General features: G+C 35.6%; 4 protein-coding genes across 33 annotated transcripts in view; 2 read left to right on the top strand and 2 right to left on the bottom strand.

The window, feature by feature from the left end:
• Window positions 1-7,033, top strand: part of LOC117572600 (protein alan shepard) — a 30,060-nt gene extending 23,027 nt beyond the window's left edge. For 9 of the 23 annotated variants that reach the window (XM_034255524.2, XM_052005124.1, XM_034255519.2 and 6 more), the window contains 6 exons: window positions 1,150-1,291; window positions 1,352-1,722; window positions 1,772-1,957; window positions 2,334-2,506; window positions 3,007-3,047; window positions 3,768-7,033. In XM_034255524.2, the coding sequence (XP_034111415.1) occupies window positions 1,150-1,291; window positions 1,352-1,722; window positions 1,772-1,957; window positions 2,334-2,495 (861 nt within the window). In that variant the 3' untranslated portion in view covers window positions 2,496-2,506; window positions 3,007-3,047; window positions 3,768-7,033. Of the gene's footprint in view, window positions 1-1,149; window positions 1,292-1,351; window positions 1,723-1,771; window positions 1,958-2,333; window positions 2,507-2,865; window positions 2,984-3,006; window positions 3,048-3,767 lie in introns of those variants that run through there. The other 14 variants (XM_034255531.2, XM_034255530.2, XM_034255522.2 and 11 more) reach the window with 10 other exon arrangements.
• Window positions 7,034-9,057: 2,024 nt separating this feature from the next.
• On the bottom strand, window positions 9,058-10,647 carry LOC117570671 (vacuolar protein sorting-associated protein VTA1 homolog). Its single transcript, XM_034252469.2, has 4 exons — window positions 10,408-10,647; window positions 10,273-10,334; window positions 10,052-10,202; window positions 9,058-9,826 (listed from the first exon to the last, which is right to left on the bottom strand). The coding sequence occupies exons 1-4, from the start codon at window positions 10,515-10,517 to the stop codon at window positions 9,211-9,213; spliced, it is 939 nt and encodes a 312-aa protein (XP_034108360.1). The 5' UTR covers window positions 10,518-10,647; the 3' UTR covers window positions 9,058-9,210.
• A 358-nt stretch (window positions 10,648-11,005) lies between these two features.
• Window positions 11,006-12,104, top strand: LOC117570674 (peroxisomal membrane protein 2). Of its 3 annotated transcripts, none has more exons than XM_034252474.2 (4): window positions 11,006-11,122; window positions 11,252-11,350; window positions 11,412-11,670; window positions 11,731-12,104. In XM_034252474.2, the coding sequence occupies exons 2-4, from the start codon at window positions 11,262-11,264 to the stop codon at window positions 11,953-11,955; spliced, it is 573 nt and encodes a 190-aa protein (XP_034108365.1). In that variant the 5' UTR covers window positions 11,006-11,122; window positions 11,252-11,261; the 3' UTR covers window positions 11,956-12,104. The 3 variants fall into 3 exon arrangements, with proteins under 3 accessions (XP_034108365.1, XP_034108363.1, XP_034108362.1); XM_034252472.2 differs by having other exon boundaries at window positions 11,013-11,151; XM_034252471.2 differs by having other exon boundaries at window positions 11,099-11,186.
• Window positions 12,105-12,398: 294 nt separating this feature from the next.
• Window positions 12,399-23,657, bottom strand: LOC117570669 (serine/arginine repetitive matrix protein 2). Of its 6 annotated transcripts, XM_052005122.1 has the most exons (11): window positions 20,160-21,120; window positions 19,509-19,880; window positions 19,371-19,433; window positions 18,030-18,180; window positions 16,899-16,928; window positions 16,457-16,527; window positions 15,013-16,390; window positions 13,691-13,866; window positions 13,419-13,628; window positions 13,251-13,288; window positions 12,999-13,167 (listed from the first exon to the last, which is right to left on the bottom strand). In XM_052005122.1, exons 1-10 carry the CDS (start codon window positions 20,957-20,959, stop codon window positions 13,255-13,257), a joined length of 3,285 nt encoding a protein of 1,094 aa, XP_051861082.1. In that variant the 5' UTR covers window positions 20,960-21,120; the 3' UTR covers window positions 12,999-13,167; window positions 13,251-13,254. The 6 variants fall into 6 exon arrangements, with proteins under 6 accessions (XP_034108357.1, XP_034108354.1, XP_051861082.1 ...); XM_034252466.2 differs by lacking the exons at window positions 12,999-13,167; window positions 13,251-13,288; window positions 16,899-16,928; window positions 20,160-21,120 and adding exons at window positions 12,399-12,857; window positions 22,575-22,676; window positions 23,292-23,656; XM_034252463.2 differs by lacking the exons at window positions 12,999-13,167; window positions 13,251-13,288 and adding an exon at window positions 12,399-12,857 and having other exon boundaries at window positions 20,160-21,122.
• Window positions 23,658-23,699: the final 42 nt, after the last annotated feature.

Here is a 23,699-nt window from a genome sequence, read left to right as displayed (position 1 = left end):
GATATTTATGTAAAATGCCATGATTTTGAGTATCAATGTACCAAAATGTGACCATCAGTATTGAAGTAGTTATAGCCAATAGCAATTCACATCACAGTTCATCTTAAACTTCGAAATATATAAATAACTGATATATGGTGCGAAATAAATTCGCTACTTGTAGACCAATGAATAGAACGTTTAATGAATAGACGGATATAAGCTACCCTTATCAATTTTTCCAATTAAAGTGATATTAATAACTATGTAGCTAAATAGTTATTATTTTTGTACAAATCTACAATATTAAACGTAATGCTACATGAAGTAATATTTTAGATAAGGATATGTTCAATTGAAATATACAAATTATGATCATTATTTATATAGCTTTATAGACATGTATCATATATTTTAAACTGTATAAATTGACTCGTATATTTGAAGTTATAGCCAGCCTTATAATCCACCTTCAAAGTTTGTTGTTTGAATACGCAAAATGCTACAAACCTGTGCCGGCCAAAATCTAACAAAGATATACAAAACCAAACTAAACTCTAAGTATAAAGTTCACTTAAAATAAGACATACATATGTGACCAGGTATTTAACTTAATTAAGTACAGTAAGAAATTCTATACATTTACTTCATATATCATAATCCGAATAACCCTATATACATACAAGTATGTGTACATACATACTTACATACATATTAAAAATCTAAAATTTAAAAAAATAAATATTTTAGGTAAATTTAAGCCAAATTTTATGTCTTTAGCAGAATCATTTCATTCGACACGACATTCTACATTCGAAATATCCATTAAGCCAGGCACACTTAAACGCAAACACTCATGAACAACACCAACAAAATTCAGAAAAACTATAAGAAATAAACGTTTGAAAATTTTACTAATGACAAAATTTCCATATTTTAATTTTTTCTCCTTTTCTATCTATTTCGATAATTGTCGTCCTTCTACGCATACTTAAAAACTTTATTCATACACATGCATCACACGCTTATGCCAAAAATGCTTTTGTTTATGTGTGTTAAACTTATGTGTGAAATCTTCAAATAAACTAAAATGATTGACTGATCGTTCAACAACTAAACAACATACATAAATTCACAAACTGCTGTCCTATGCATACAACAACAACACAGCAACAGGAACAGGATCCCACTAATTTGTATATAGCAAATTTGCCCCCTCACTTTAAGGAAACTGATTTGGAGGCCATGTTAGCGAAGTATGGTCAAGTTGTTTCCACTAGAATATTGCGTGATCAGCAAATGAATTCAAAGGGTAAGGAAAATAAACTGATTTTTGTAATTTACCCTTATTAACATAAACGAGTACATCTAGGCGTTGGTTTTGCCCGTATGGAAAGTCGTGAGAAATGTGAACAAATTATTCAGATGTTTAATGGTAATACAATACCAGGTGCCAAAGATCCGTTGTTAGTGAAATTCGCCGATGGCGGTCCCAAAAAGAAGAATCTCTTTAAAACACCTGATCCGAATGCGCGCGCGTGGCGTGATGTTTCTGCGGAGGGAATACCCGTCGCTTACGATCCAACAATGCAACAAAATGGTGTCAGTGTCAATGTCGGTACACCTATTGGAGTGCCATACTCTCGTTTTGGGGCCCCTCAAGTCGGAGGCTATCCAGTGGCTGGTTCGCAGTGGATACCCGGCTATATGATGACTCAGCCTATCACTCAAGTTGATGATCAGGTGAGTGGCATAATTATTGAGCGTATTTCATATGCCCAACATTTATCAGTATTCAACGTCTGCTTTGCAGTATATGCAAATGGCTGCTGCTCCACAATTGGGTGTTACGTCATACAAACCGGAGGCTGTAAATCAGGTGCAGCCACGCGGTATATCAATGATGGTCAGTGGCGAAACGGCTGTGCCATATGGAACAATGATGCCACAACTGGCAACTCTGCAGATTGGAAACTCTGTAAGTACTAATGGGTAACCAATTTGTGTTATACTTAAGAACAAAGCAAATTATTTGAAATAAAATATAATAAAAACTTCAAATTGCTTACTTGCTAATCCAATTATACAATATTAACATTAATATATAAATATAAGTATTGCTATACATATGATGTTTTGAGTATTACAAATGATATATTTGTATGATACAATGGCGTTTCCAGAGCTATTGTACTACGAACTCTTTCCAATGGGTTTCTCAAAAGCATTTATTTCAAATATTCATGTGTGTGGTGTATAGTAGTTTTCAAATGTTAAATGATGTTAATATATCATTTTTATTCTACATATTTTCTTTTACTCATTTTTCCCACTCCTTTTCGGTTCCTTTATAGAATTTTTCTCCATCGTTACAGTATATTAGTCCAACTTATCCATATTATGCACCACCAACTATTATACCAACAATGCCAATGACAGATTCCGAACAGGCTAGCACAGCTGCATCACCCGACGAGGCATACACACAGTATGCACATCAAGCTGCTCCCAAATAGGTCTTCGCGAGGTGAGTGATATCTCTCTCTCTCTCTCTCTGTCTCTCTGTCTGTCATGTTGATGAGTTTCGGGTCAACATATTTCTTTCTAATTTCTAAGTCTTTGAACTTTCATTCAACAGACACTCACTGTACTTGATCATTCGCTTAGAGTGCTGTTGATGTCTTGCTTTTAACAACATAATTTGCATGTACTATGCGTTAAAAAGCTTTGCTCCCTTACACCAACATATAGAATACAATTTTCGAATTCACTCGCCTCATTTCATTTTGCATTAACTTGCATCTTTCCAGATATTCAATAATTATACAAAATAATTTACATCGTAATAATTTCTGTACATCTCTACACACTCTTTTCGTTTCATAGTTTGAGTGCTGCCTGTTGTTGCTTGCCTGTTCGCTTTTAATCTGTTCATCACCTCCAAACTCTAATAACTAAATACAATTTTTTCTTCTTTTTGATTCCTGTGGGCCTGAAATTCTTCAACCAAATTGGTTTTCTATATAGTATAGTTACTAAGCAGCATAAATACTGGTAATAAATACTAGGTAAATATTATTTAAAAAAAAAAAAAACAGTTATAAAACTTTGTTTGCATGAAATTCTTCTAAAAAAAATTACTTATATTAATCAAAAACTTAATAAATCTGAATACTCATTCATTCATTCTTAGAACTGATTAAATATAAATTCACAGTTTAGACTGTAAGTTACAGTGGATCACACCTTCTTTCAACTTCTACCAACCGTTAACTTTAAATCATTATATTGACCAAACTAAGAAGTATTGAATTTATTTAAACACAGGATTTTAGTTGGCCTATTGTCTCAATTTTTATTTTCTATATAAATTCTTTACAAAAAAAAACATGGAAAAAATACCACAGATTATTTCAATCAACAACTTTCCAGAAACGATTTAAAGTTGTCCTCTGTAACTTAGAGGTTATATATCTACAATTAACAAAAAGATGTAAAATTTAATATAATTTTATAGTATAAGAAACATATCGAAACATATATTTTTTCCAAATATAGTTTTTAAAATTTATTAAAAGGCGATAGATAATGTAAAGATGGAGAGACTAAAGAAAATAACTTGCTTTATGATAGATGAAAGAATGAATGGATGATCACAAATTATTAAAGGCTATAAAATTTTAGAAATGAACGTTAATAATGACAATTTAAAAATCGAATCAATATTATTGTTCTCGTATTAACTTTATCAATACTTATTTTCATTATAGTTTTTTGTTTAATTTTAGATATAATATTTAAGTACCAAGTTTGTGTACTATGTAATAAAATCATTGGAGCAACATTAACAACTACAATAAATAACAACAACTTTAATAACAAGAATGGCTGTGGGAGAAAGCATAAACAACAACAGAAGCAGCAGACTTAAAATTCATTGGTAAACTTAAGAGAACAACAAAAGTCAAAAGAAATGGTGCTGTTTAGTAAACACAATGTTTACGATTGAAGGAAGCAAGAGAGAGAACCAAGAGTTATATTTAATGGAACCGATAAATAATTATGTTTGAGAGAAAGCGTTAAAAAGTAATGGAATGCAAAGACTAAATTAAAATAATACAAGTAGTAATAATAAAATGGCTTAACAACAGTAATGAAAGGTAGTAAATGAAATCAGAACCATAAAAAATACCAAAATTGTCGATGAAAAAAGAGAACACCAGAACAGGACTAACTACATTATTTAGCAAACCAAACATTTGAAGCAGCAGTTTGCTAACAAAAATTTATATGTTAAGACATTTATTTAAGGAAATCCACAACAAAAATACTTGCATTCAAATGAAACAGAGCAAGATGAAAAAAAGGTCAAAGTTATGCAAACAAACAATTGTAATTGTTAAAACAAACGAACTAAATAAATTGCTTCTTTGACGGAAGAAAACTTGTGCAATGTATGGTAAAATTAATAAAAACGCAAGCTAATAAAAATTTGCATAATATACAAAAATATATATTATCCAATATTAAATGAAGAAAGAGAGCAGTTAATTTTTACAAAGCGGCGACATCATTGTTATTATTGTCATCTGAAAAAAATCTTAAGAAAAAGAAAAAAACTGTTATAAAAAAATATTTTTTTTTTTTGTTTGTATTTTTATTTTTATTGTAATTTTTTTTTTTATTATACTTGAGATACGAAATTGTTATCGAAAGAAAACATAACATTTCAGTTTAAATATTGTAGATTTTTATAAACTGTAAGCAAGCACAAACGATATACGAAAAGAAGTAAAGCGTTTAGCTAAGCAAAAGATCTAAATTTTCATAATTTTCAGCCAATTGTATAAAGAACTTGATAACCCCAAAATTAGGACTTTAATGAACTGTTTTTGTTATTTGCTTTTGCCTTTGCTTTGTACTACGAAACTTATTAAACATCAGACAGAAAAAATCCTTGAGGCGGATAACCCTAGGCTTAAGGACTAGCAAAAATGCAGTAAAACAAAATAAGTACAGTAGTTTTAGAAATAAAGAAAAAACATAATATTAACAATAAAAAGATGTGAATGTTGAAGTGAGAATGAAAACAAATCTTGTAATAGTTTTTAAGCATGTTTTTGTGCTCATCAGTCGATTTAAAAAATTTTTTGTAGCTGTCTACAGTTTTTCGTTGAACTATATGTTTCTAGTAATTATATAAGTACATACATATATAAACGGATAGATAAGAATTGCATTACCAAGAAAATGGTAAAAGCATAGCATATTTTTTCTGAAAAAAATAAATAGATTAGCAATGATGACATTAGCAATGATATTGTTAGAAAGAGGAATATAAATATAATGAAAGTGAAAACCTGAAGTCAGACAATGAGGCTTAAATAAAATAATTTTGAAGGAATAATACAAAAACAGAACATGATAAATAATTAAACTTTTCAACAAACAGAATGTAGAACATTTTTCTGATCGAATGAAAACATAAAATTAAAATGCCCAAATGAAAAAAAAATTTAAATGTTTAAAAATATGAAAAGGAAACATATGATTAGAAAATTAGAAATAAGAAGTAATGAAAAATATTGAAAGAAGTACATCAGCGATGATATACCAGGTATCTAATTATAAGTCTATAGTATTCAATGAGTTAATAGTTAAATCTAAAAAGAGACAGAAAGCACTGTGTTTAAAATGAAAGCCTAGTATATATTTATTTATTTCAAATTGAGGTTCTCACACCACGTCTAATTATGCATTGTATTTGTGATTTTATTGAATGGAATATTGATGATTATATTGTGTGCTTATGGGATTTCAGGGGAAATATGAATTTGGATAAATGAAAGGATATTTGTATTTATTCAATTGATATTCAAACAGTCAAAATAAGGAAACAATTTCACACAGGCGAGATCCTCTCAAACTCATATGCCACTTTCATTTAAAAAAATAAACATTCCTGACAAAGTCTTTGATTTTCATATATTCGATTATGTTATTTATGTTACATACATATATGATTCTAGTTAAAAGCTTGACATTTAAAAGCCGTTTCAAACAATCTATGAATAACATAAAAATACCAAATGAAAACAGAACGCCAAAAGTCTTCCTAAGCCTAAACCAAAACGAAAGTGGAGTGTATGTTTTCTTATGAAATGCAAAATCTTATGGTTTATTATGATGAACTTTAATTTTTTAAGTCTAAAGTAATGTAATTTTGTTTAGACTGAATAGCAATTGAAACAATAAAAGATTTAAAATACATCGCAGAATTCAGATGCACAATATAAAAACAAACTTAGCTCCTACAACGATTTACTCAAACGAACGTTAGAGTAAGAAGTTAGCCGAAACCCGCAAAAAGAGGCAAAGATTTTTGCAAACATTCCAAATGCATAGAAAAAAAGAATAAATACCCATAAATATTTGAAATCAAGAGACGCCTCCGCAGGGAAACTAACAAAAGGAAAAAATGACAAAATCACAAATACAAAAAGTTTGTAAATTATTATTTAATAATCCTACAATACTTCTTACACCCTTCCATGCTCTATACATCTTCAAAGAGTGCAATTTAAAATTTTTATTATTTACCATTGTCTTTACAACTTGCTAATACAGCATAATCAAGATTTTCAACTGTTTTAGGCAGAAACACGTTAAATCTTAAATTATTGCAAACGATCGGAAAGTAGAAATGAAAACTAAAATTAAAAGTTAAATGCAAGAGTTTATAATGCTAGTTATAAGAAAAAATGGAGCATACTAGACTAGACGCCGTCGAAATTCATACTTATATGTTGGAGAGCATAAGAAATATGGAAGCGTAGATTGTGGAATAGTTAAAGTAGTAGAAGAGATATAAACTAATATTTAGAGACTAAGATCAAAGTATTAGAAATTAAGTAATTAAGTAAGTACATATTAACAAGAAGCGTTGCAAAAGTTAAAGCGGGGAATATATGAAATAGAAGACATGTTTTATAATTGGTAGTAACGTTTATGCGTTCGAATCAATGACAAGAATGTAAATTCAATGTCAAACAAATAATAGAAATTTGTAGTTTTTCTGTAGTTAGAACGGGAGCAGAATACGCACGCTGTAAACCTCGGATTAGTCTTAAAATTAAAAATGCAGTCGATTTCGTATCGATTGGGAATTAGGCCAACAGAAAGAAATTGTTGCAAATTTTTTTTTATTATTTAACTCTATGCATAAATGTTTGTTTTTCGTCTGAATTTTGTTTTAGTTGCGTTTAATATGATTACTTTAGTTTTTTAACTAATTTTAAGTAGTTAATTTATTATTTGACTTTTAAGAAAATTTTAAAAACAACCAGATAAAATACAAAAAATTGCATATTTGAGATACACAACGCAACATACATTTAATTAAAAATTTATTAATCACTTGAAAGAAATTGTTAAGTCTACTTTTAGTTTGTATTGCAAGAATTAAGACTAAATAAAAAACTCAATGAAGAGCGCAATTCAACTCTTGGTTTTTGTTTTTGGCTTTTAGGTTAATATGAATTAACATTTATTTTTGGTTTCCTAATTTTAAATTTTTTAGATTTGAAGTTTTTATGTAATCAGCTTACACCAAATAGTTACGAACTAAATTCTAAATTAATTGTATTGCGTTTTAAACAAAGGTCAGATGTAGTTATAAAAGTGTCAGGAAAAAGTAAAATGGAAATTCATAATAAAAAAAAACATTTTTTAATAAGGCCAATCTAAGAAAATAATAAATATAATACATATATATTTTTTTGAAACTTTTTGAGAAAAACGTAATAAATGAGAAAAAAATTAATAGGAAACCAGAATATATCCAAAATTAAAAGTGCTAATGATGGAGGATCTAAATAATTCAACATGCTAGGCAAATCAATCGATGATCCGAATGATGTCATTCCAATGCAATGAAGGTAATAATGATTCAAGAAATATGCTCATTATGTTAAACAAACGAACAGAAACAAGAACAAAGCGAAACATAATATAGGTGTAAGTAATTTCTAAAGCTAGCAAATGAAAAGCAGCTATTAACATTTAGATACAAAAAATAAACAAAATTATAGAAAGGAAAAAAAAATTTAAAAATAATCAGTGGTCAGCCGGGCGCAAAGTAATGTACATTTCGCTTGTTGCTATTTTTAAGTTTTAAATCAAAGTCTTTTAAAGATCTTTATTAATTTTCTTGTAAGCAAGCGATAGAACCGCGTTAAGTGCTAATTAAGTATATCTGTCTTTGTAACTCTCCGCTAAAACCCTTTGAAATCTCTATGTATTTTTTAATCTATAATTTTTGCATCATTGAGAAGCTTTGCAGCATTTTTTATATGCATATGAAAAGAATTGAATTAAAAACTAGCAAAATCAGAACAAAGAAACATAAATTATGAGGTTAAGAAAAAATGCAACCACTTTGCTAAAACTTTCAAATTTACATGCGTACGTTTTGTGCGCTCAACTTTAATGCTAAAAATCATAAATTAATGATATGGAGCTGAGGAGATAAATAAAAATGATGATTTAATGAAAAATTTAAAAAAAAAAATAGTTTAAGCAAACATTTTGCAGCTTTTGTGCTTATTTCGCTTAAGAAAAGTAAGACTAGTTCAACAAACGGAAAAACAACTAATTGTAAGTAACTGAAAGAAAGAGGAAACCCAAAAAAAGCCGAGCGGCAACATTCGAAAAGCAGCAGATTTAAATAAAATTCGAAGAATATACAAGAAATGACTCTAAACAAACACTAAAGAAAGAATACTGTCATCCAAAAAAGAAAAAAAAAACTGAACTTTTTCTGAATCAATAAAACGCAAATTGATTTTCTGTAAGAAAACAAACAGACTGAATGTTTTTATCATGGCGGACTCTTTCCCTTATTATGTTTAGCAGAACCAGAAACAATAATGTAAGCATCAGGAACATCAAACCATCCACCATTCAATTTTACAAATTCTGCTGATGTATTTGAGTGTTAATAAATATTAATAATTAGTTATGTATTTATTGTCTTCCTCCTTGTTGCACCATAGACATATTGAAATAACCCATACTGAATTTGTTTAAGGTGTTTATTAAGCATCCACTTCAAGTGGTCGTCGAATAATTAAGATTCTGTGTATTTGCGATGTCAAGAGTGTGTGCTTCTTTCTAAGTGCTCGGTACTCTATGCCGGTATCTTTCCGGAGTTACCCATCTAAACGTGTGTGTTTATTCCGAGCCTGTGCTAAGCAACTTGAGTGCCTTTTGCAGATTTTCGATGGCTGTCTTTACATCGTCGTAGTTGAGGGCGCTGCCTGCATATTTGCAATACTTCTGAGCGGTGATCATTTGATCTGGAGTTATTTGAACGCCTGCAACTGGCACGATCGGTATATATGTTGATGCATTTGGCTGTGCCGTGGGCACATAAGGCTCAAAGCCACCTGGTTTCTCTTCCTCTACAGGGGGACTCGGCAATTTGTTCGGATTGTTAAGCACCTCTTCTGCTGTCGGTGGTGTTATGTGCGAAACTGGCGGCGATGGCGTAGTTGGTGCAATCGGATGGACGTCTTCTGAAGGTGATTCATCGGGTAAATCTGGCTGTGACCCTGCACCAGCACCAGCATTATCACTTCCACTAGCAAGATTATCACCCAATTCGGCAGACTCATCATCCGGAAATGGGCCCGGGATAGGCGTTTCACCGTTCTTCAAGCAATTATGTATGTAGGCAGCCTTATACTTGGCGTATTTGCGATTATGGAGAGCCTCCTCGCTCAGCTCACCAAACGTAAGCAATATATCGTACAACACACCACTGGAGTAATAAGCCTTGACAACGTTTCTGCAAATAACAAATAAGTTTAATGTTATATTGTCAAATTTTTGGTTTCATATGAAATTATGGTTAACAGTCAAAAAGCAGTCTCTTTCACACAATAGTAAATAGATCTAGATCTATTTATTAAGCTAAACCAAGGGTAGTCGTTTAGTTTTTCCGCATTTGCTAATACATAGTAGGCAATAATATGCTGACAGCCGCCCACATTAACATTACTTGCAAACTTACTTGCCAAAATTTTCCTCGCGATCCTGTTTGTCGGCATAAAGGAATAGTTTGAGCGCATAATTTTCAATATGAGCCTGTGCAGCGATGTCGTTAGTCAAGGCCTCGTTGTCAACATGCTGTTTCTTCATCTGCTCCAGCCAATCCATAATTGCTGACATCAAATTCCAAAACATAAACACGAATGAGTCATAGTATTTATGCCTGCATTCTTTTTTACTTACCCAGCAACAATTTTGTTTCTTCGGCAGACTGTGAAGATGCCTTTAGCCCAATTTGCAGGGCACTTTAAAAATAAGTATAATCATTATTGTTAGTTTGATTTTTCTTAATGACAAATTATTCAATTTTCGACTTACTAGAGACGGGCCCAGTAAGCAATGACGACATCGCGAGAATCATGTTCTTGCGCCAGTTTGAGGAAGTGTTGAATAGATTTCAGTGAAGGCGGACACGGTGGAAACTCCATCGTCGAGTCGACTACTAATATATAATAACTACAAATTACTGCAAAAAATAAAATTATTATTTTATTGAGTAGTCCAATATTATGCTTGCTAGAGTTGCTACACTAACAATAGGGTTTGATTTGCTCGATTGGGTGACCATTCAGTGCGAATACGTATTTTCTACACACACGTAGAGAGACCGTTTCGTTAAGTAGAATCTTTCGCCACAGAATTCCTTAATAGGCTGTGCGTAAGAGAGGGATGGGCTGTGAAGCCGCATCAGCAATGATTCTGAAAATGTGGCCATAATTTGGCTTATATTTTTGTAAATTAATCGAAAAAAGTGCAATATCGATAAAAAATCAGCTGATAATTTCTTTTTTTATTTTGAAATAACGAAATAGTAACAAAGATATAATTTCACTTATACATTTTTGCGCAAATATATGTTATTTTTATTATTTCCATAAATATATCATACCACTTGAAGTATAATTACATGATTAATTGCAATTTGCATATGTTGGTGTATCTCGACTTAGTAAAGCATTTTTTAAATTATGAAGTTTCGGTCACACCCCAAACAGGTGTTATCTTTGAATAATAAGTATTCTATTGACTGCAGGTTTGTTTTTCAGTCGTTTAAGTCGTCTGGTTAGTATAGTGTGGGGTTACCAGTTGTGAACGAAGTACTTTGAACTTTGCACTTCACAACAATCCGCATATTGAAAATTCCGTTTATCCATATCCACAGCTAGTTGAATATGTCGCTCTCAAGGCCTTTATACTCTCTGTTCGGCAGCTATCTGGAGCAGCTTTTCAATCATCCCGTTCGCACCAAATGTCTAACGGCGTAAGTAAAAAACTGCATGCCTTCATCTACTGAACCTACCTAAGGATCAATTATATTGCAGCTGTTTTCTAGCTACCTCGGCTAATGTTACCTCGCAGCGCATATCAGGCGCCAAGACACTGAATCAACACAGTGTCTTTGCCTATGGCGTTTTTGGCCTTATCTTCGGAGGAACTGTTCCACACTATTTCTATCAGATTGTCGAGCGTTTGTTCAGTCATGATCTGCGCTTTCGCAAATTTTTCATCTTCTTATCCGAGCGCTTTGCTTTTGCGCCTCTGTATCAGTTTCTTTCCCTATACTTCCTTTCGATCTTCGAGGTAAGTCTTGTGGGCCTTGACCTAGAAAGCTTCTTAACTATGGTTGCATTGTTTCTGCAGGGGAATTCCCACGCCAAAGCCTTACAAAATGTGGAGAAGCTGTACTGGCCTGTATTGCGTGCCAATTGGCAATATATATCGTTGTTAGTCTATTTGAATATTGCCTACGTTCCACCGATGTTCCGCTCAATTAGTTCGGGGATTATCGCATTTATTTGGGCAGTTTATCTGGCCCAGAAACGTCGTCGTCACCAGGAGAAACTGACTGCCGAAAAATCTAAATAAACACATTCCATACAGAAAATTTAAATCGTCGTTGGTAATTGACAATTTACAAAAATCCTCGGTAAAAGTCTGATATTGGCTACTGCAAAATAATAAAACCCTGATACAGCTTTGTAAAGTTTATATTAATAAATACCAGTTTTTTCATATGTTGTTATATGAACTTTGATAACTTTAAAAAGATTAATAAACCTTATAGTGTAGTATTTAATTGGTCTTAGTGCCGTTCAGCTAAAAACTTAAACTGCGTTTAAAATTATACCATTCCCGAACTTAACACTTTATCTACTCTGCGTTTCAAAGGTCCCAAGTGAGGCCAATAATGCCTATTTAGATTACAGGAATAGTTGGGTATACTCACAAAGATTAGTCTATCTGAAAGCCTTATCTTCACTTACAAATATTTATATACATAGTGCTTATCCAAAGTGAAAGTCAATGCATTTGAAATGGCAACAAAAAATATTTTATATTTATTTAAGAACGCAACTTTTGAGTATTATTGACATAATAATATCATGGTCACGACTAGATTAGATGATTTTGCTACTAAATTTAAAGAATGGCCTAGATAAATCAATTGTTCAACTTAGTGGAGTGTCTTTAACCAAACACAACTGTTAGCTTATGAAATATAAGTGTTTCTTGTGGTGGATTCTTATGATGGTAGATTGCCAAGAATATGGCGCAACGATTCGCTTAACGCTCAAAAAGGAATCGCTGAAGGACTGCGACTGTTGTGCATCTGTGTATCGGCCATAGGAGTGCCTGGTGAACTGGCCCGGGTAAAGCAGCTAGAGCAGCAGCTAGAAGCGTCATTGTCTACATGATTGTCGGCTTCACCATTGGTCATACCATCTGCGTTCGTCTTGTGGTGATAGGGTATAGGACGCTTACGCGCACTGCAATATTTAAATTAAAGATTAGATAAGATTGATATGCGTTGATGAAAAAAAAAAACGAAAAAAGTTCAAAACTTACCAAACTGAAAAGTGTAATTAACAGAAATTAAAGAATGCTAAATCATCGTAAAAATAAGGATATTACGGAGAAGACATAATTTATTGTGCATTAACTAATTTAAATGTTTTGATAATAATCCAATTAATTAAAATAATTTTTTCTTTTACACGAAATCTGTAGCATACAAACAGAAAGAAATCAATATATAAATAATTTGGTAATTGTAAATAATTCCTGAGTCTTCCTGAGCTGTAAGAAAAAAAATCAGTTGAATGATAAAAATTATATTGTTTTTTGAATTTAGAAATGATGGCAACTGAACCAGAAATAACCTGGCTAACGTCTTGTGTTGTGGGTTGGCGAGCGACGGCTACAAATCATTTACAAATTAAAAAAAAAAAAGAATACATGCACATTAAAATTGAAAATTAAAATTTGTAATAAAAACATATATGTCAAAATAAAAAGAAATACATATTATTCGACTTGTATAAGGTCACCTTGTAATGCGACGTCTGTCCAAAAAACTAGGAGATCCGCGGCGTCGTGGTATGGATGGCGATCGAGAGCCGGACTGTGATGTACCAGAGCCGCTGCTGGATGAGCTACCTGAGCTGCTGCGCGATGAGCAACTGGAGCGGGACGAATGTGAGCCGGACCGAGATCTTGAGCTGCCCGAACAACTGCGACTGCTAGATGAGCTAAAACGTCTGAAATCCAATAAATTCCTTAATTAATAAGAACAATAGGCAGTTCGATGTACTTGACTTACGATCGAGAACGGCTGTTAGAGCGATGATGATGCCGTTTGCCGCGACTGTGACTGCTGCGCCTGGAGCGACTGCGACTGCGCCGTGCTGCACTCTCGGCGGCAGCAACTGTGGCGGTAGACACCTTGGAGACAATGGCATCTACCAGCGTGCTGTCCGCTAGCGCCGCAACTAATGGCTGTGGATCGTGAATTTTGAATGGTTTTATAACAATTTTCGGTTTGTTTGGTTGCTGACTGCTGCTATGATGTTGGTGATGATAGCTTATACTATTAGCTGCCACAGCCGCAGCTGCTGCAGCCGCATTGAAGCGGGCATGCGGAGACGGATGACCCAGTAAAGCCAGACCCGCAGCAGCAGCCGCTGCAGCTGCCGCATTGGTGCCACCTCCACCAAGGGACAACAGACCACCATGACGACCATGATGGTGCACATGATGATGATGATGATGGGCGCCACCAGCGGCAGTTGTCAGCAATGCATGCTGCGGCCCATGGCCATAAATATTAGGATTGTACATGGTTAGACTACGCGACAGATGCTGCTGTTGTTGTTGCTGCTGCTCCCGACGGCTAAGCAGTGGTTGCAATGCGCCAACACCCACACCAATACTATTACTATTGTTATGTTGATTTTTACAGATATTGTAATGTGTGGCAGTCAGCAACGGACCATGATTGAGGCGATTCGTGGTTCTATTGTAGGTGCCCGGTGTGCCGGCCAGAAAAGGTAACGCATTGGGATTGCTGCTAGCGTGATTAGTATGAGGGACACCACCACCACATGCATGAATATTATTGTTATTGCTATTGCTATGGTTAGTATTGTGTCTACTGTTTGGATTATTGTTCAGCGTTCGATTGTGAAATATTCGTTTGGTTGGATGATGATGTGGATGCTGTTGTTGTTGTAGTCTGTGATTGTATTTCGATAAGGCTGTTGAGGTTGCCAATGTTGTTGCTGTTGTTGTCAACAGTGGAGTTTGCGCTGCTGCTGTTGGACTCTTGTCACCGTTATTGGCAACCGTTTGGGGCGCATTACAAATGGGCGGCGTTGTCGTGTCCCTTGTGTATGTCTCGATTGTCGGAAACGGCGGCGGTGGTGTTGTTGTTGTTGTTGCTATCGTAGTTGTCGCTGTCGTTGTTCTTATTTTTGTTGTACTTGATGTTGCTATCGCGTTTGTTGCTGTCGTTGTCGATGTGGTCGCCGTTGTCAGTTGATTGTTAATTAAAGCGATTACATTGTTAGCAACAAGGAATTCATTTAGCGAGTTACGTTTGGCTGCCACAAGCAGCAAACTACAGCCAGCATCTCCTTCACTTACTTCGCTGCCTTTCTTGTTGGCATTCTTTCCATCCCCATTCTTCTCCATCGTTCTGATCTTCTGCTTAGCCTTGGCTGCAATACCCGACTTCAGCTGTTCGAGCATGCGCAGCTCCTGTTGTTCCTCGCGTTCCTTCCTGGTGTTCTGTTGATACTCTTCGAGTGCCACGCCGCTTGTCTCAGCATCGCTGCCATCATCACTTTGGGCACGCAGACGCACTACAGGCGCTGGCTTCGACATATCATGGGTCTTCGACTGTCGTCTTTTATCGTCCTGTTCCGTTAAGCTGGTGGGTCGAGGACTAGGCGTATTGCCCTTTTCCTTTTCCCGCTCTCTTTCCGTCTCATCATTTCTCGATCGACATTTAGTTGGCGTATCTGAGCGTTCACGCTGCTTGCTGCTCTTGCTGCCGGGCTCATACTTTGGCTGCTCGGGCGTTTGGCTTTGTCGCAGTTGTTTCTTGGGTGTTGGCGTGCCCCTTTCACTATTGGACGAAATGGAGTCCGAGCTTCCGGAGTCCGAGCTTGAGCTAGATTTTGTACGCTTGCGCTTTGTCTGTTCAAGTGCTACCATCACTGACTTGGTGCCGAGTATATCGTTGACCGTGTCTTCAGCCGCTTTGAAAGGATTAAATGCGAGCGTTGACTTCTTCGGCAGATTCGCCTCTTTGGAACGGCTCCGTTGCGAGGGTGAAGCTGTCCTTTGATAAGGCTTCTGTGAGCGCGACCGAGAGCGCGAAAAATGCCCAACATTGCGTGAAGTGGAACGTTGTTCGCTGGGTCGTTCTTTGCTGCGTTTTTGACGCTGGGAACGATCCTTGGCGTCGCCATGGATTTGGACTTGTCGCTCTTTGTAGCGATCTCTTTCCTTAGAGCGACGTCGTTCTTTTGAGCGTTGTCTTTCGTGAGAACGAACACGTTCCTTAGAGCGCAATCTTTCCTTCGATCGCTGGCGCTCCTTAGAACGTGCTCTTTCCTTGGTCTGTCCTTCCCTGGAGCGTCGCTGCTCCTTAGATCGTATTCGCTGTTTCGGACGATCCTTGGATCTATAGCGTTCCCGAGATCTTTCGCGGTCTTTGGACTTTGGACGCTGCTTTTCCTTGGAGAAGTTTCTCTCCGTTGAATGCTGTCGCTCCTTGGATCGTTGTCGCTCGTTGGGTCGCTCCTTCCAAAGTTTCCGCTCCACCTCACGGCTGGGTGGCGTACATGTTGTAGTCTGTTGAACCTTTGATCTATCTGTAGAAGATTCATTGCGACGCGTTTTGCTGCCTTTGCGTCGCTCCGGAGAACGACTGCGAAAGGGATTTTCGCGTGGTGTGTCATTTTCAGCAACCGGAGCACGGGATTTACCTGACTTCTTATCCTTGCGCGATGGCGAACTAAAAAGTATTAAAGATATGATTAATATTATAAAAAATTTTAGACAATTTTCAACAACTACTTACTTTGAACGTGTCGAGTCCGTAGAACTGGCACGTGTTCGATTTTTCTTCTTGATCCTTTTGTCACGTTTCTTCTGCATAATAGAAGAATGCGATTTATAAACAAACAAAGAAGACGCAAAGATCTAAAGGGCAACTTGCTAAGAGTCTAACTGTCAGCAAAACATATTGCATATATTCAATATGAAAATATTATAGAACATTATTCATTCATTATGACATAGTATTGATTGTATGTGGCGTGAAACGAAAGTTGTATGTTTAAGAATCTCTCGTTTTAGGCATGATTCGAAAATTTGGCAGCGTTTTTAATATCTTTGCAGTGTTTACTCAAGCGTTGCTCATAAAGGAAGTAAATCGTTGGTAGCAATTAAAAGAGTTATTGCCGTTTGGTATGTACATACTATAATATTCTTAAAGAAAACAGACAAATGAAAGTACTTACAAAACTACAAGAGAGCCTTTGAAAGCTATCCTATATCAATGAAGCGCCAAGGGTGTTTATAAACAAAATATAAATTTTCTTTTTGTCGATTTTTTAATATTATTTATAAATTGATTGAATTTAAATTTTTTTTGATTACTTGGTAAATTATATTTAAAACTGAAAATCGTAACAATAATACCAAGATAACTCAATAGAAATCTTTAGAGCTCATGAACAAGTTCAACATATCTTGGGTATCTTTCAGATAATCCAGGATTTTATTCGTTAAATAAATATATAATCAAAATTTCACATTGAACTTATGCATAGCCCAAGGAGATAAATTTTAATAATCTATAAGAAACCGAAAAAAAACTGAATACAAATCGAAATTAAAATAAAAACAAATTAATATTAGTAAATACTAGATTGTGAATGCGTTTAAAGCCTTGTTTTTACCTTTTATAATATTTGTGGGGTGAATTTGGTATAGATTTAATATTCTTTAATTATATAATATTTATCGATCTTGATTTTTTTTACTATGCTTTATAATATTTGATTTAAGTGGTAGATAATGCTTTTTATGCATGTAAGTAATTCATAGTTAAGTAATTTCAGCACTTGGTTATTGTTATATTATTAGATTAGAAAATGTTTCATTGTTTTTGGTGGAAAAAAGAAGTAAATAAGCAAGAGAAGAAATGGCGTATGTTTAATATTTTGGTGAACAATTGAATTGAAACAACATAAAAACGATTCAAGTCAATCGAGTTAATCTTATAGTGTAGAACAGACACAATATATATAAATATACATATACATATATATGTATATATATAGAAAGATAGAGAGAGAGATAGAGAGACAATAATATGTAAAATATATCCGGATGAATGTACACAATTCTTAGAGGTTGGCGTATATGGACGATTTTATAGAGATTATATATTAATTAAAAGAGCATTTAGAGAGAGGTTAAGAGATTCATAAAAGGTTAAAAGATTTCATGATACATTTTTAGTTAGGCATATCATTGTATGCTCTGGGACTTTGTAATCATTTCTCTTTTTAAAGAAGTGGAAATGGGGATTTGGAAACGCTCATTACTTGATCTTAAATATATACTTGATCATGCATTTGTATTACCTTATCCTTCTTGGCTTTTTTGCGTGCACTCTTCAACTCACGATCCGCATCGCTACTGTTGCCCTCGTCATCATGATCGGAGTCCTTGTCGCTATCGATGCTATCACTACCGCTGTGTTTGCGTTTGCGGAGTTTCTTCCTTTTTGACTTACTGCAAATAGAATGGCCATCGTATTGGAATGGGATTAGTCGTTGCATATACATTATACCTCATCTAGGAGGGGTAGCTACATTAATCTCAATGTTTATTTGATTACATCTAGAATCTGGTGTATATAGACTCAACATTAGTCCCATTTGACTTTCCGCAGCAACATTAAGAGGTTTCTATGTTATAGGTTTTTGGTTAACTTGTGGTTTAGTGCTTTACCTTCAATCGAAATACTGCTCAAAATTGCATTGTCTTAATAATAGTAGTAGGTAATAATAATAATAGAAAGAAAGATGAGAAAGTAATTTGCTTTTAATTGCTGCAAACACAGTTGGTTTTTCTAGTTTTTTTATTTTAAGTTTATATTTCCGACTTAATACTTTACGCGTGGTGTATTTGTTGTTCGAGTGTGGATGTGTGTGCGGAGTTTGTGGGCAAGTGTGTTTTTTTATTTGAGTTCAAATTGACATAGTAATCGAATTTCTACTTACCATAGCTTAGGTCATTTAGAATGAAATGATACGAGCTTTTGAGTAGGTTGTGTGTGTTCTGAGTGTAATTTGTGTTGTGCGAGAGTATGAGTTAAATATAGATATACATATTTAGATAGAAAGAAGGAAAAAAGAGAAATTGACCCTACACATAAAAAATAAAACGATGTTGCGGTTAATAAAGTATCTAACAATACTTTAATCAATATTCAAAACGCATTTGAAACAATTTATTTAATATAGTTTTTATAGGTTTTGTTTTGTTTATTTTTTTGTAAGCTCATTTAAAAACTAAATGTGTGTTTATTCAAATTTATTAGTACATAACTTTTTGCTTCTTTTTACTTTCTTTCTCATATGAGTCCCTTTTGTAGTTTGAGTTTCAAATGCAATGTAAAAGAAGGAGTAGAGACGGAAAACACAAAATGTATTAAGCTGTGATTTTTGTTAGTTTGATTTGAGTTTTCTTTATTTTTTTTTGCATTTGCTTTGTTTTATAATGTAACAACAACAATAGTAGGCAGATACAATAGAAAGATAGTAAATGAAAAACCAAGTCGAAATATTTGGGCAATGGAACAGAAATTTGAAGGATTTTTGGGGAATAAGTAAAGAAACTAGGTAGATACTTGTACTTTAACAGAGGGATCTACAATTTGCTTAGGACTCTTGAGGAATGATGACTTCTTCACTTCTTACCTCTCTTTCTTATGCTTCTTCGATTTTTTCTTTTTGTCCTTTCGACGCTCTGGACTCGCCGAACTGCAAATACAAAAGAAAAGCAGGCATTACAATTTTTTGAAGATATAGTATTGATAAAATAATTTCTAATTTTACCTCTCCCTTGCGCGTTTCTTTTTCTTCTTTTTGTCAGACTTGGAGACATGCTCATCACCGCTGTTGGCTGCCCCTGAAACGGACTTGCCACCTGATGGAGCCCCTTCGCGCTCCCTTGATGGCGTACGCAGAAGCGCATATCGTTTGCCCGTCTCTTTGTCTTTGCCTGCGGCAGCTGCCACTGCGGCGAGGCTCTCGCGCTGCGCGTCCAGCTCCTTTTGGAGTGCCACACTCTTGGCCAGATCCTCTTTGGCCTTGCGATCACAATCGAAACTGCTGCCCTCCACAAAGTATTCGGATATGTTAAACGCCTCGCGCAACTTTGCGTTCTTCTGCTGCTGTGCCTCGGCAATTTGATGTGTTTCACGCACGCTACAAAAACCAAAGAAAACATCAAAGGATTAGTGAAGATGTAGTACCAAATTATTCAATATCGTTTTTATAGAATTGCATATAAATATTACATGCTTAACATTGCGATTGTAATTCGGAATAGTTGGTATAGAGTAATATAACCTAGTTACTTCGAAGTATGAATGTCCTCGAGACAAATAGCCATATTCTAATAATAGCTAATATTCTGCTCTACACTATATTTCTCTATTTCCTTTTGGCAATGATAATTAATAATTAAGCATATCGCCATTTTACCTTGCAACCGCTGCACTGCCAGCGCCCAGAAGCAATGTCTGCAGCCACGTGCTTGACGATTGTTTCAGAAGCTCGAGCAACGCCGGCAGCGCTCTGTCGTTGCCATTGCCATTCCCATTAATATTGACTTTTTTGCACGCATCGGAGTTGGTCGTGTTGGCTCGTATCACACTCAGTTCCCGTTGGCAGACATCAGCTGTTCGTGATTCCTTCTGCGGACATTGCGTCCCCACTGGACCTTGGCACACGCATGCGCAGTCTCTCTCTTCCTTTCTGGAGAGTGCTGGGCGCCTGTTCTTCTTGGCGCCGCTTGCCAAAACTGGCCTCAATGGCTTAAATTTCTTGGCCACCGCTGCATAGTTAAGCGCTGCTGCAGTTGTCGCTTGTGCCGTAAACTGGAAACTCTCATATTTAGCTATATACTCGCGATTATCATGTTGGAAGTATTGTGCCTTGCACTTCCTGTTACCAGACGACAAACTCTCCGTCATACATCCAATAATGGCTTTGCTGTGAGGACTGCAAGCATTGTTGTTGCTACTTAGGTTGTTGTGGTTAGTGCCTACGGATTTTTTGTTATTGTTGCTGCAGCTCTGGTTGCTGTTGTGACAACCGGTTGCGTGTCCTGCGCGTTTGCGACGTTTGCGTCTCTTTTTGCCTCTCAGCACATGCAGGGTGGAGGCTTCCGTTGTGGCCGTTGTGGCTGCCGTGGAGGTGGAGGTGGCGGTTGCTGATGCCATTGCCATCGCTGTGGCCATTGCAGTGGTTGATGTGCTCGTGTAGATTTCCGACGAGAGCATTACCGTGGAGAGTTCCAAAGTGCTTTCGATGAGGGTTGCAAGTGACGGTGGCAACTTGCCAAGTTGATGTAATGGCTCACGCAGCGAATGTTTTCAACTGGGTGTAATTTTTTATAAATACACGAAATATAAATATTTTCACAATTTCGGAAGACCTCGGATTTTATACTTTTTTTTATTAAGTAACGTTTCCTTATATTATTTTTTTAATTTTTATTTGTTTAAATGTTTATATAAAATATTATATTCATTTCTGATTTATTATTAATGTTTTTATATTAGAAAAACTTTTTATGCACAAAAGTTTATGGGGAAGACCGTGGATATTACATATAATTCAAATTTCAACACTCCATGGATTGTAATATGTCGATGTGTTTTGGGGTCGAATAAAATTTATAAATTGATTTATTTATTTATAGATAGTTTATTTTATATTCGCATATAAAAAGAATTTATTATTATTTATTATTAAGTTGGAAGACGTTGGATTAAGTTTTTATTTATAGTTAGATACTACATTTATTCACTGCATTTTCTCATCGCTTAGGAATATTTTGCGGTATAGGTTTGTGTTGTTATATATTTAATTCATTTTTATTACTGAATTACTCCGTTTATATCTCGTTCATTAACGGTTGACTCTGTTAACTGACTAATTCTAAGATTATTTAGAGGATAAGTTTGGAAGACTTATTTAGTGATTTGTTGCTTTCAGTTTAGTGACTCAAGTGTGGTGCTCACATTACTTTAAATTGTTTATCTGTGTGACTTTCCTTCTGTCCATTATGTCTGCTCCACGGCGAGCTTAATGCTCCATTTCACATTTTGCACCTCACTCTCGCATTTGTATCTGCACTTGCATTTAATTAACCCACAAAGTTGGCAACCACTAGTAAAATTCATCGATGACGTCACGGCTGCTAATCCGCTGGCTGGACACCAAGCCAACCAACCCACGCCCACGGCTGGATGCATTTTGTGGTTTTCTCGGATTTTCGCTCGTAGCTGTGCACTTGAGAGGATGCTCCAGACTGTTTGTTGCATATTGATTGTACCTGTGTAGCTCACATATTATGTGCCATTTATTGATTTTTCCAAGGCAGTAAGAGCTGTCTCAAAAACTGAACTTGGCAGCTTCAAAAAAAGGTTGCATGCTGCACATCCATGCAGCCGCGTCGTTGATCAAGGGCACTTTTGTTATGGCGCATTATACAAGTAGTTTAAATTAATATTATTTTCTATTTATCTATTCCTGAGCTCGTCGGTCAAGCGAATTTTAAATGATGCTCTGGCTTTGGAAGACTTTATGTGACTACTGATGAAAATCTTCACAAAGCTTTTTCTCTACAATGCTACTCGACTGTTTTGATTGGCGCTGCTGCGGGGCGGCTTTTGAGACAGGAGGGCGTACACATGCTGTGCGCAGCCAATGGCGCATGTGGGCTGGACACCACATGAGTTACTCCTCTGCCTCACCGTCGACAGCTGGTAAGGATTTGACACGCGTTTGGTTGAAGCGTTTATTGATTTGTCAAACCTGGCGCCCATTTTGATGTTTAAAATTACATAATTGTAACTAAGGAAATAATAATAATTATTTATTAATACTTACGCTACGCGACCGAATTCATCCTTTGCCAGATCGGTTTTGCCTTGTCCCATTAATTTCTGACGATAAGAGTCAACTTGCGTCTTGATCTCCTCCGGTGTACGTCTGTTTGGGAGACAAAATAAATAATAGAAAGAAAATAATAATCAATGCTGACTAGAATATCTCACGAAGAAAGATTACCTTTCAGACTTGAACTATGAAGAATCAATAAATCTACTAACAACTGAAAAATGTTGTTTGAATTCAGCTTGAATTACACTTAATGTACTTTTGTTTTATAGCTTCTTTTTTGTACGTGTGAGCGCATAAAAAATTGTCCGCTCTGGGGCTCGACGCGGATGTGTTCTATTGAAATAATCTCTACAACTGAAATGCAGTTTTTCACCACCAGTCCAGGCGAGGCTCAGATATCAATCGGTGGACACCCGGAGAGGTGCCAAAAGAGCGTACATATGTTGAACTGGGGTGGCTATGCGAGGGTTGACATGGTTAAGCGCGTTTGCGTGCTGCATTCGCTCTCAATACTACCAGGCGCCCAATGTAAACACTGCCAGCAACAGCAGCAGCCCACATTAATGTAAATAGTAGCACGCTACTGCTGTTGAAGATTTCATGCACCGGTGTTATATAACAGCGGTATTGCATTACATACATGCCGAGACTCTCATGATGACCACTGTTATATCCAAATGTTGAATATGCTTAAGTTATGCTTACCCTTGTTTTTCGAGTATTTCCTCGTATTCAATGCACTTGACTTCAATCTTCCGCTTGCGATCGTGATCGAGTATCTCTTTATTGGGCGGACGATTCAGTTGAGCGTCCAATTTCTTGGCGTCGTCCTCGGAACGATATTCTTTGTCTTTTTTACCAGGCCGAACAAAAGCCCAATTCCTTTGCACATGTCCATTGGTGCCAGAGCCTCGAGGCGTTGTTAATCCAATGCCGTTGTACATGCTGTGGCTTCTTCGCTGGCTTAGATGCTCCTCTAATTTTTACTCTTAAGTATGCATCCACTTAGTGTTCCAAACGTTTTCATAAAAGTCGCAGCTGCTACGCTGCTCCGCCAAATGTGCAGTTTGCAAACACCAGACAAATCGATTTTGAGGAAAAAACGCCGCCGAA

This window comes from Drosophila albomicans, chromosome 3 (assembly GCF_009650485.2).
Source record: "Drosophila albomicans strain 15112-1751.03 chromosome 3, ASM965048v2, whole genome shotgun sequence".
Classification (NCBI taxonomy): domain Eukaryota; kingdom Metazoa; phylum Arthropoda; class Insecta; order Diptera; family Drosophilidae; genus Drosophila; species Drosophila albomicans.
The sequence above is the reverse complement of the archived record's forward strand: the minus strand, read 5'-3'. Positions and strand labels throughout refer to the sequence as shown.

What these genes read in the sequence shown, in the direction of transcription:
- LOC117570671 (XM_034252469.2), bottom strand. Translation starts at nt 10,517, where the DNA reads ATGGAGTTTCCACCGTGTCCGCCTTCACTGAAATCTATTCAACACTTC. An exon ending in GCTTACTGGGCCCGTCTCTA is followed by an intron (nt 10,335 to 10,407) that starts GTAAGTCGAAAA and finishes TTATTTTTAAAG; the next exon opens with TGCCCTGCAAATTGGGCTAA. An exon ending in CGCGAGGAAAATTTTGGCAA is followed by an intron (nt 9,827 to 10,051) that starts GTAAGTTTGCAA and finishes TGTTATTTGCAG; the next exon opens with AAACGTTGTCAAGGCTTATT.
- LOC117570674 (XM_034252474.2), top strand. Translation starts at nt 11,262, where the DNA reads ATGTCGCTCTCAAGGCCTTTATACTCTCTGTTCGGCAGCTATCTGGAG. An exon ending in CGCACCAAATGTCTAACGGC is followed by an intron (nt 11,351 to 11,411) that starts GTAAGTAAAAAA and finishes ATTATATTGCAG; the next exon opens with CTGTTTTCTAGCTACCTCGG. An exon ending in ACTTCCTTTCGATCTTCGAG is followed by an intron (nt 11,671 to 11,730) that starts GTAAGTCTTGTG and finishes TTGTTTCTGCAG; the next exon opens with GGGAATTCCCACGCCAAAGC.
- LOC117570669 (XM_034252463.2), bottom strand. Translation starts at nt 20,959, where the DNA reads ATGCTCTCGTCGGAAATCTACACGAGCACATCAACCACTGCAATGGCC. An exon ending in AAGAAGCATAAGAAAGAGAG is followed by an intron (nt 18,181 to 19,370) that starts GTAAGAAGTGAA and finishes TTCTATTTGCAG; the next exon opens with TAAGTCAAAAAGGAAGAAAC. An exon ending in AAAGGCTCTCTTGTAGTTTT is followed by an intron (nt 16,528 to 16,898) that starts GTAAGTACTTTC and finishes TCTATTATGCAG; the next exon opens with AAGAAACGTGACAAAAGGAT.